Source organism: Podospora anserina, chromosome 3 (genome assembly GCF_000226545.1).
Source record: "Podospora anserina S mat+ genomic DNA chromosome 3, supercontig 2".
Classification (NCBI taxonomy): Eukaryota; Fungi; Ascomycota; class Sordariomycetes; order Sordariales; family Podosporaceae; genus Podospora; species Podospora anserina.
In genome coordinates, this window is record NW_001914856.1 from 415,653 (window position 1) to 425,917 (window position 10,265).

Sequence of the window (10,265 nt, forward strand, 5' to 3'; positions counted from 1 at the left end):
TTTGGTATGCAACTTCAAGAGCTAGAAGACGCCCCTCCCAGGGTGTGGATGTTTGTCGTTACTGCGATTGGATTTGTCTTGTTGGCATGTATACTACGAATCGTGCTGAGAAGTCCGACGATAAGCTGGAGGATACAGAGAGTGGGAAGGGGGGTAAGGACTGAGAGAAAGGTTCCAGATGGGGGCTGCTGTGCCTGCTCACAAGGCCTTTGGATGGGCATGGGAGAAGATTCACGGGAATAGGATCGTGGGATTCTTGGCACCGTGGATAGGCGATCTACGCTGCTTTGGTAGCGGTTCTCTGCGTTTTTGTGGGAGAGGTGAGCTTGACGATAGGGTTGGTGGTTTTGGTTACTGTTTTGCTGGGGCCGGTGATGTTTGTGGTTCGGTGGTGGGTTGTTAAGGAGAGGACGACGAGGGTGGATTTGTCGAGGTTTTATCCGCAGCCGAGGAGGAGGAGAGCAGCAGGGGAAGATGATGATGATGGGGGTGGGAAGGGGTGAGGTTGGGGTAGGTAGGTAGACTCTTGTCATTAAAACACACGTTTGTATTCAGGTACGCTTGTTCCTAACCTCCAGAGGACCATGCCATTCCAACACACTCCCCGTCTCCTCAACCCTTGGCGGGGAGTCAACCATCATTTCCATCCAGCTGGAAGGTTCGCCTCTGGTTGCAAGAGGATTGCCGTGCCGTCCAGACGACTTCTCACCCTTCTCCGAGCCGCCATATGTAAGCAAGAGCTCTCGTCTTTTTCTTGACAACTCTCCTCTCTTTGTTATGGGCAGCGAGAGCCTCCTTCGTGAGTCTAGTCCTCCCGGGTGCGGCGGCGGCATCCCTGGTCTTTTTGCTGCCTCTCGTCTCGACATCTTGAGGGTCTATTCCAAACTGATCCCACATCATCCGCATCACCTGCTCGTACCAGCCCCAATGAAAACCCCCGCCAGGTCCCAGCGACGAGACAGGATGCCGCCCGTAATCTCCGTGCAAGGTACTGTCCGAACGATGGACACTGTGCGTCAGGATGTTGTAGCAAAAGTCGGGCACGAGCAAAACAGGGCGTCTGATCCTCAAGGTAAAATCGGTCGAGGTGCCTGGTTCATAGAGGTGTTCTTTGCAGCGTGTGTTCTGCTTGGTGTTGACGGAAACTTCTCCGATGCCTGAGACGGCGAGGGTGAGGGGTGAGCTGCTTTCGGAGGTGGTGTGTGTGACTTGGCTTTGGAAGGGTACTAGGGAGGTGAACCAGCCTTTGTCGCTAGCGATGCTATGGTTGATGTGAGTATGGGTTTACCGCAGGTAGGTTAGAGTGGGTACTAAGCCAGCGACTGCTTACGGGATATTGGATCTGGGGGAGTAGATCCAGTCGCGGGATACGAGGTCGCGCTGCGGCTCTGAGGGTGACGTGTTGAGAACTGACTGGCACTAAAGACTCGTTTCAGATGGAAGGGGGATTGTTGAAAAGGCGAACAGACGTTGCGAGCCGGGAAGTTTTGAGAACTCATTAAAAAGGGAGATTTTTACTGTCACAAACCTTGGTGTGGTTAGCTTTCTTGAAGCTCGGTTCGGGGGCTGACTAGGTTGGAATTGGGCTTTGCCAGAACACAACTTGGAGCACCTTGGCCAAATCCAAACCCGAAGATTTGTGAATCACGAGAAGGACACTTTCAAAATCCCATTTGACATGGATCAAGACATAATGATGATTCACAACTACTTCTTAATGTCTCCAACTGCGCACCTGACACACCCAAGGTAGGTAGGTATGTAGAAAGACAGAAGAACAGGTCCGTCAAGCGGGAGCGGACTTCCACAAGTCAAAACCAACTTCGTGCCGGAATCACTAAGATGAGCCTATCAAGCCCCCTTCGCTGTTCCTCAAGCCACTGGCTCCATGGTCCCACAACATTGCGCAAGTGCCAGAAGATTAGCGACATCCCAATGCTGCTCACTGTCTGACTCGTTGCTGCAGCACAGCGGATTTCTCTCCTTCCCCGCAAGCCTTCATTGACCAGAACTCAAGAAGCAAGCAGAAAACACTTTGTGCTTCACCTAAAACTCTTAGGCATGTGATGAACAAAAGGATGGATTGCCGGTGGGGATGAAGACGAAGACGTGGAAAGATAGTTAATAGGCCTTGAAGGATAGTTGAGAGGCGTCTCGACCATCTTTCAAGTCCTTGATATCGAATAGCAGTCACTAGTTTTCTGTTCAAAGCATGTCAGGTAATGGGATATGGCGAGGCATAGTGCCCAAGACCAACGGCTCAAAAAAAAAAAAAAAAAAAGGAGAGCACGTAGAACGTTGAATAAAGAGTTGATTGTTTTGATCCGGGCCATAATGGCCGTAACAAAAGGAATGTATTTACAGGAAGCATTGCAAGGGTAGGATATCCCGATGTCCACACCCTGAATTCGCAACGCCTGTGGCTTCCTGCGAGCCTAAATATCCCTCCCATGCCGAATCAAATAACCTTGGTGTGGCTGAAAGGCCGAACTCAAAAACGCACCGACGAAGTGGTTTCGTTGGCCCATGCCCTTGATTTCCCTGCCACAACTGGCCCAGATGTCAACCCCGAGTCAACTCGCTAACTGGGCCAGTTCAAACCTTCAAAAGATCGACTCCCCATCACCCATCATTCGCCATCATCGCGCGTGCAATAAGTCTTCCCTCGGCGCGTTCATCCTCGTCGTAGATGCTGAGGCCGTAGACCATAAGAAACTTGAACTCGCCGTCGAAATGGACTCGAAGCCATTGCTTCTCTTCCGCTGTATAAGGAGGCACCATCGTGATTTGATGGATAGTTGCAGATTGTAGCTTGGAGTGGCGTGGACGATCTGGTGTTGGGGCGATGGGTGGTTGTCGAAGTGACGCAACGACCTGAGCAAAAGGTGAGTTGAACTGGGGAAGAACCGAGCAACCACGAGCCGGGGCCACGAAAAGAAGGTGATCTTCGCGCCTGGAACCACACCACCGGTGGATCCCACAACGGTTGTCTCATGACTCGACGAAAATGCATCAAATCGCCGAATCCGAGTCTGGTACCCCACGGTGGCTTGTTGTAAACTGCCGCATGCGGCTTGTGGGTGGTGGAAGGCGGGGAATGGCGCCAGCCACCACCGAGATAGCTCGTCAGACACGGGGGACTCGCGGATATAGCGAATGTATGTCGGCTCCCAAGCCCGTATCATGCAGAATGCAACTGCAGCTGCGACGCTGGGACCGAGTGCGTGTGTTCCAAGACAGTGACGGGGCCGAGGGCATCCATATGTCTGGAAAAAAGTGTGCGTGTGTGTGTGTGTGTGTTGTGCCTTCGAGGTCGAGGCGCTCACATCATCTGAAAGAAATCCAGTCGCTCCTGTTCTTCTCTCTCGGCCTGCCTCTTCTTTTCTTCCTCGGCCCTTCGTCTTCTGGCTATTTCGGGGTCTCCGGCCTCCTCCTCCTTGAGTCTCGCTTCCTCGAACGGTAAAAGTGAAGATGCCTGGTTTGCTGTCAATGAATCTGTCCATCTAGGATCTGCTGGTGTGGAATACGCCGAGTAGGCTGGGTTGACATCCGGACGAATGGGAACACCACGAGCCGAAGGGGGGATGGGAAGGGGTCCTGGTACCTCGGTGGCGATGGAAGCGTGTTTCTCATCATAGGTTGCCGTTGAACGGGAACTGCCTCTGGATGTAGTGTGGACCACCTTGGCATGGGTGACGACTGGCTTCGGAGCTGGGCCCTTCTTCCTCCAGATCTTGAGAGTGCTGAGACAACCCATCTTGGTGGTTTTGTGGGATGAAAGAGTTGGGAGGTTTTGATTCTCGGTCAAAGCTTTGCCGACAGTGGTCGAGATGTCCAAGGACGTCAGGGTCAGGGGAGCTCGAGGTGGCGAAAGATGGATGGGAGCTCGAGAGCACCGGATCTCTCACATGTTTGGGAAACGTGGAACTTTAAAACAAACCAGCGTCTGGCCCAGGCGGCGTTTTCTTGATGCAGTGACATGGCTCATGTCTCCATTCCTGGCGTGGAATGGTTGGAATGCTACCAAGGGCTGTCCCATTTGGGTAGGTTCCGATGGTACCATAAGCCCCAATGGGGATAGCGCCATAGCACAGCCCTAGCGATATTCTTGAATGCGGGGAAGGTCTCCACAGCTAGTGGTGCTGCGAACCCTGCAGAGAACTGGTTCCACTGTTCTGGGCGTCTGGGCCTTTGAGCCACCAATTTCCAGTGTGGTGAGAAACTGTGAACAGCTTCAGGGCGCTTGTTGACCAATCAACACATCAATTCCAAGCGGACTGTCTCTTCCAAATAAACAACAATGCCTTTCATCAGCCTCATTCCAGCCCAGCCAAGCAACGCCAGGCAAACATTCCGGACCAGCATCGGGACTCCCACAAAGAGCACCGCCGCCCGGAGCACCTGGGCAGCGCTTACACAAAGTCCAGAATAGTGGGGTCCCGTCGTCAGCAACTGGCGGGGCGGCGCGGAAACAGCACGACTAGCGCATGCAGCACATCAATGTTAGACTTGACCTTCCTCTTTTCGAGCTGGGCTTCTGAATCATGGAAGACTAGAGCCCGATTCCTGTCTTTGATCTCTCAAAAGTCACGCTCTCCTTCACCAAGAATTGGCAATTTCAGGTCTTCATCATTGGTAACCTGGTGATCCATTGGCCGGTGATTGATCAAGGAGATGGTCCGTGGCCATCCTAGTGGCTGATGGCAGCTGACCGCGTGTAATTTGCCTTACCCTGACCCTAGCTCACAACCTGTGGAATAGCGTCCGTCTGGGCTCTCATAGGCTCTGGAGATCTTCAAACCCCTGAGAACCCTGATGGGCGGGCCCTGCTGTGGATATCAAACGGCAGCCAAGCGGGAGCTTTGAAGATCAGGGAAAAAAAAGATCAACAGTGGTGATCTCACAGGAAGAGTGCTGACGTTGGTGGAATTCACCGCTTCAGCTCAGCCAGCCACAAAGTCATGCATAATGCAGTCATACCCAGAAGTCGAAAACCACGCATTTTCTGTTGGTGATGACTTGATGCTGCCGTTGGTTCACCATAGAACCTCACTGCCTGAAATGTGAAGGTCATCGCATTCAAAAGAGGTATCTTTTTTCGACGGTCGAATAAGGTATGGGATATCATGTGTCAACAGTGTCGCCAAGAAGAAGAATCCAACTCGGGCAAAATAAAGCTTCTTTCACCTCAACCAAACAACATACCTACTGTAAACCAACGACATGCCTACCAAAGTTCCAACGCTGTTACCAATGCAACATGGTGTGATATCCCATGCAGATTTACCACAGTTCCGGGACTGTTCTACTTGAAAGGACGCATGGGTTATTGCGCCGTGGGAACCGCTGGTTCGGCTGCATTTGTGAATCGCAAGATATCACCCTTCCAAGGAAAACAACATTGATCACGGTGTTTTTATCAATCTTTGCGGCATAGACCGGTGTGCTGAATCCCTCGCCGGAATTGCTCTTGAGGGAGCTGCCCGAGATTCCTGCTGCTGAAGTTTGGTTCCGGTGCCATTTGGCAAGAGTGAACCCCGGCTCCCAACATCTTGTTGGTAGCAGTGCATTCATGTAGGAACCTCTTATCAAGCCTTTGAATAAAATCATTGACGTGACTGATGGGTGCCCCGAGATTGGTTATGTTGGGGAGTTGGAAATGCAAGTCACATTCACAGTCAACTGGAACCTGGAAGCCTCCGGGTACGTTCAAGAGATCTCCAAATATCTCAACAGAACAAGGCAAATGCCACAGCTTGAAGGTATACGAGCGTGTCATGATACAGACTTGAGATTCCCATCGCCGTGGTACTGCCCAAATAAAAAGAAGACGAAATGGGACACACTCCTGCCGTGACTTGGTAATCAAACGTCGCACTCCTGCCCTGTGTGATACCCCAGCACCGGTTTTTTCAACATCATAAAACACGCGAAGGCACATGAGATGGACCAGAAAGGCAACAGAGCTGCTACGTAGTAGGTATTAGTGCCGGATCACCAACCCATTCCTTGTCTCGGGGATAGAAGGCACTGCACTGGACAGTGTCTGGCATGTTCGATCCCCAAGGCCACCACTACCCGAAGACGAGGTGACAGATGCAGACTTGGAAAGGGAAGGCAGTCTGCGCCTGTTCTTCTTCACATCATCTTGACACTCCCTTTCCTTCCCTTCCAGGATCTTCTGTCGCTCGGCTCTGTCTCCTGCAATTTCCTACCCTTCTACACCAGTTTACTGGTTCAAAAAGCAATTTCCCCAGCACCTCCATTCCTGTCCTTCCTGAACATGTTCTTCTTCAATGACTCGAGACCGTGGCGAAGAATCGTCTGCTCCAACTCTCTTGTTTCCAGCCTCAAAAATGGCAGCCCTTGGCAGTCAGTTCCTCCGACGTCGAGAACACTTCATTGTCCTCGGCAATCATTCGCCAATCCTACTACCGTGACCTCGACAAGGGTCTCAGTGTCCTCCTGGTAGCTTTACATACCAGCAAACATGTTAGTGCACCGTTCTTGCAGTGGGCTTAAAGATGGTAGCTGACAGTTGGTTCCCGACTAGACACCTGACACATGGCCATCCCTCTTCCCTTCATGCTTCATTCGCTGCCACAGAGGCTTCCATCTTCAGACATGCCGATTCCCCTTTGCCCCTGATCACTTCAGGTGGAGCACTACGGGGCTTTGCACTGCAGTTCGCAACGCTCCTTGACCTGGGATCGAGCAGCTACAAGGCTTTGCCATCGTTTGGCAGGAACTGTGCTTTGTGTCATACCAAAAGGACGTGCTTGGCACGGGGCCAAGGCAAGGGGGTATATCTTCACACTTTGCTCTCTTTTTGGTGCGTCTGTTCTTCCCAACCCTTACGCAATGGGGAAGGACTCGATCTTCAAAGCGGAGGCTGACCATCAGGCTTCCAACACAGACCTCCAAAGAAGCCAATTGCCACACGATCTGCCCTAGGTCAAGTGTTTGCCATCTCTGTTCTCAGCGAGTCCGAAGCCATCTGGCGTGCATTCTCCTGCACACTTGCGAGCGTTTCCCTGCATTGCCGTCGCTGGAGACGTCTAGCATCCAAGTCATGGCGATGCGATATGTCAACTCGACTTCATCTGCCTGCACGCATGCCTCGGTAAGTACCACCTGCCTCGCTATCCAGGGTGCGATGGGCATGAGAAGCTTTGCATTTTGCCCCGACGGGTTAACAAGCCCAACAATTGCCCTCGAAGCCAACCGCCTCTGATTAAGGCACAGGCACCCGTCCACCACCTGCAGCACCTCGTGAACCACCAAACAAGGGGCAGTCGACACCATATCTTGCCTGTCATCTCTCAGCAAGGCCCTTTGAAGCAGTGGATCCTGAACCAAGATTTACTGACCGGCCTCCTTTGCTTGCAATTCGTCTTGGGCCTGAGCACTTGCTACCTTGAGAGGTCGACATTCACGCCCGCCATCACCACCTCGACTGCTCACAAAGTTGCCTTTACAGATGATGGCCACGTCGGAAGCCTGTACAGTCTCTCGACGAAACTCGCCTCTAGACATTCACCCATTGCATGTTCTTCTCGGTCGCAACATCAAGCTCGACACCCAGTTTTGGGTCCAAGATATACTCGGCATCTCCAATCTACCCGCAGCCACCCTTGCGCTCGCACAAGACATACCTTCACAAGGGGTCTCTTTTGGGGACCGAGAGCTTCCCATCGTGGATTTGTCATTCAAGATGGGTCGCTGATGACCACAGCGCCTGCCTCTTTTCCCAAGTGCGTCGTCGGCCACCGCATAGGCATTCCGTCTCAGGTATCTCCCCGATGTTAGGTCGACAGCTTCTGTCTTCTTCATCATACCACGCCAGGTTTTCGAGGCGGCGGGCAAGCAGTCGAGATGTCTGAAACCATCAAAGTTGACCACAGCAGCCACCATGGCTCCCTCGGAGAGTTAGCCGGCACCCCAAGAAGAGGCTCCAGCGCGAGGGTCTGGCCCGCAAGAGCTTCGCCAGTTGCTTGGTGCCTGGGTGGCACGTTGTGATAGCCCCGCGAGGGGGCTACCGTTGGGTACCGCACACGGACAAAATAATGGAGACTGCTACAGGTCGTTGGTGGTACGGCCTGTGGTGTTGGGATGACTGCATGGTTCTCCGGATCCAGCACGACCAGCACGTTACCTGTGCGCGTGAGCGAGCGAGCGAGATAGGGAGAGGGTCAAGTTCGTGGTGGTGTGGGAGCCGTTGAAAAAGTCTTGGGCTTGCTGTGTTCGGGTGCCTCTTCGGCTAAGGAATAGTGTTATCAACATAGTTAGTGACATTTTGGGGTCTCATGCCTGTGTGTCTATGCTTGCTGTGAAAGTGGTGATGAGCTGACCATCCAAAATGCCAACAATTTTCGTTGTCGTGTTGCCTTCAGCTGTATGGAACCATTGCACCATCACTCTACCAGTCGCTGGGATCATGCAGTCTCTCCTTCAAGTCTTCAATGTCATCATTTATGTACCATCGTTCCAACGTAAATACATTTCTCTTCTGTCCTTTGGCCCCCCAGCCGTCCTGTAACCCCGGCTTCTTGCTGTCTTTACAAATGCGCCCTCCCCTCCAACGTCCTCCTCTTCTTCTTCTCCCTCTGACTCCTCTCCAGCACCCTCTCCTCCTCCGCACTCAACCTAGCCGGCGCATTCAACCCCTTGGCCTTCTTCCCCCCGTCCACCCCCCTCACGGCCTCCTCCCACAGCTTCTGCCCCAGCTCATCCGTCAACCGGATCACTCGTGTACTCACCGTCGCCCCATCCCGTCTGTTCTTCCCCTCCCTCCTGCTCGAAGCAATCTTTTCGGTAAAGTCCCACAGCTTCCCCGACGCGGTCAAGTTACCCGTCACCTCATCCCTCCTCGGCCTCCACTCGGGCGACACCCGGAGCCTCGGGGGGATCCTCGAGTCTTTAGACCTGACCACCTGGATGATCCCCTCCTCCTCAAACCGCTGGTACGAGTTCTTGAGCGTTTCCTTGTTTACGGCTTCAAAGTAGGAGAGGTCACCTTGGTGGTAGAGGGTTTTGCCCAACTGTCGAACAAATGTTAGCAAGCTGGTGGGAGGAGAAGGGGGGAGGGGGGAAAACATGCAAACTGAGCCGAATCCTGCGCCCGGGAGACTTGGATCCAGACGTCATCTTTTTGTCCCAGGGGCGGCGTCAAACCCATCAGCGAGACGGCTGCCAACCAAGAGGCTTCGATAAACGGCCAGATGAGGAAGCAGTAAAAGTCGTAATTCTCTCGGCCGGCTGCGCGCTCCGCGTCGGAGAGGCCGATCTTGGTTATGTTCCGCTGCTCGTCGCGCTCAATCATGATGATGTTGTCCGCCTCAAGGCCGGCGAGGGTGCGCTCGAGGTTCACCTGGAGGCCTTCGCCGCTGTAAATAAACTCGCCGCGGAAGAGGGAGGAGAGGAAGAGGACTTGGTCACGGAGCTCCTTGTAGGGTATATCCTGGATGGCCGGGCCACCCCCCTGCTTGACCTTTGTGTAGAGCGCTGCTGCGACCAAGGCTTCCGAAATAAAAAGGTGGATGGTCATGTTGCGGTAAAAGGAGAGCTGGAAGCGGTCGACGGCGTAGTAGGTCGGTTCGGCGAGGCCTTCGACCACGCCGACGAGGTCTTTCCCGAGGACTTCGAGCCCGCGCTCGATGACGTCCGAGAGGGGGAGGTTGCCAAAGTGGGCGACGCGGCCGCCTTTGGCCCTGACCCTTTCCGTGAGCCACTCCACCCGGCGGATGAGTTCGGCCCGGCCGACGCCGCGGCCTCGGAGGGTGAGGAGAACGGTGCCGATGAGGGCGGTGGGCATGACGACCGAGACGTCGTTGATGTCTGCCAGGACCTTGTAACCAAGCGTTCGAAGCAGTTTTTGCCTGACAACCTGGTTCTTGGTGTCTGTCCAATCGACGTGGATAGCAGACGGGACCTTGCTCAGCCTGCTGATCTGGTCATCGATGAACCCCCTTAAACTCCACGGCTCATGAAACCTCACATCCACCCTCCCCAGCCTCAAGCTCAGCACATTCGACCCCCCCGACAAGAAATCCGCCAAGTTCTCCTTCTTCTTGGGCACGCCAAGCAACTCGGTGACATAGCCCTCCGTCTCGATAACCTTGTCATACTGCGTCGAAACCGGACAAATAATCGCATCCTCAACCCTCCCACTCAGCAAGCTATCCAACACAAAGCTCAAGATCCCAAACTTTGGCGGCAGCAGCGTGGTTGGTACGTTTCTAGTTGAAGGGCTGATTTTATCAAAC

At 53.5% G+C, this 10,265-nt stretch overlaps 2 protein-coding genes across 2 annotated transcripts; both read right to left on the minus strand.

The window, feature by feature from the left end:
* Positions 1 to 1,226: 1,226 nt before the first annotated feature.
* PODANS_3_2980 (uncharacterized protein) lies at positions 1,227 to 1,499 on the minus strand (the record flags this gene model as incomplete). Its single annotated transcript, XM_001909042.1, has 2 exons — positions 1,227 to 1,261; positions 1,331 to 1,499. The coding sequence occupies 2 exons, from the start codon at positions 1,497 to 1,499 to the stop codon at positions 1,227 to 1,229; spliced, it is 204 nt and encodes a 67-aa protein (XP_001909077.1).
* A 7,059-nt stretch (positions 1,500 to 8,558) lies between these two features.
* On the minus strand, positions 8,559 to 10,222 carry PODANS_3_2990 (uncharacterized protein; the record flags this gene model as incomplete). Its single annotated transcript, XM_001909043.1, has 2 exons — positions 8,559 to 9,041; positions 9,101 to 10,222. Coding segments are annotated over 2 exons (1,605 nt in total), but the record flags the coding sequence as incomplete, so codon positions are not given.
* Between the last annotated feature and the right edge of the window lie 43 nt (positions 10,223 to 10,265).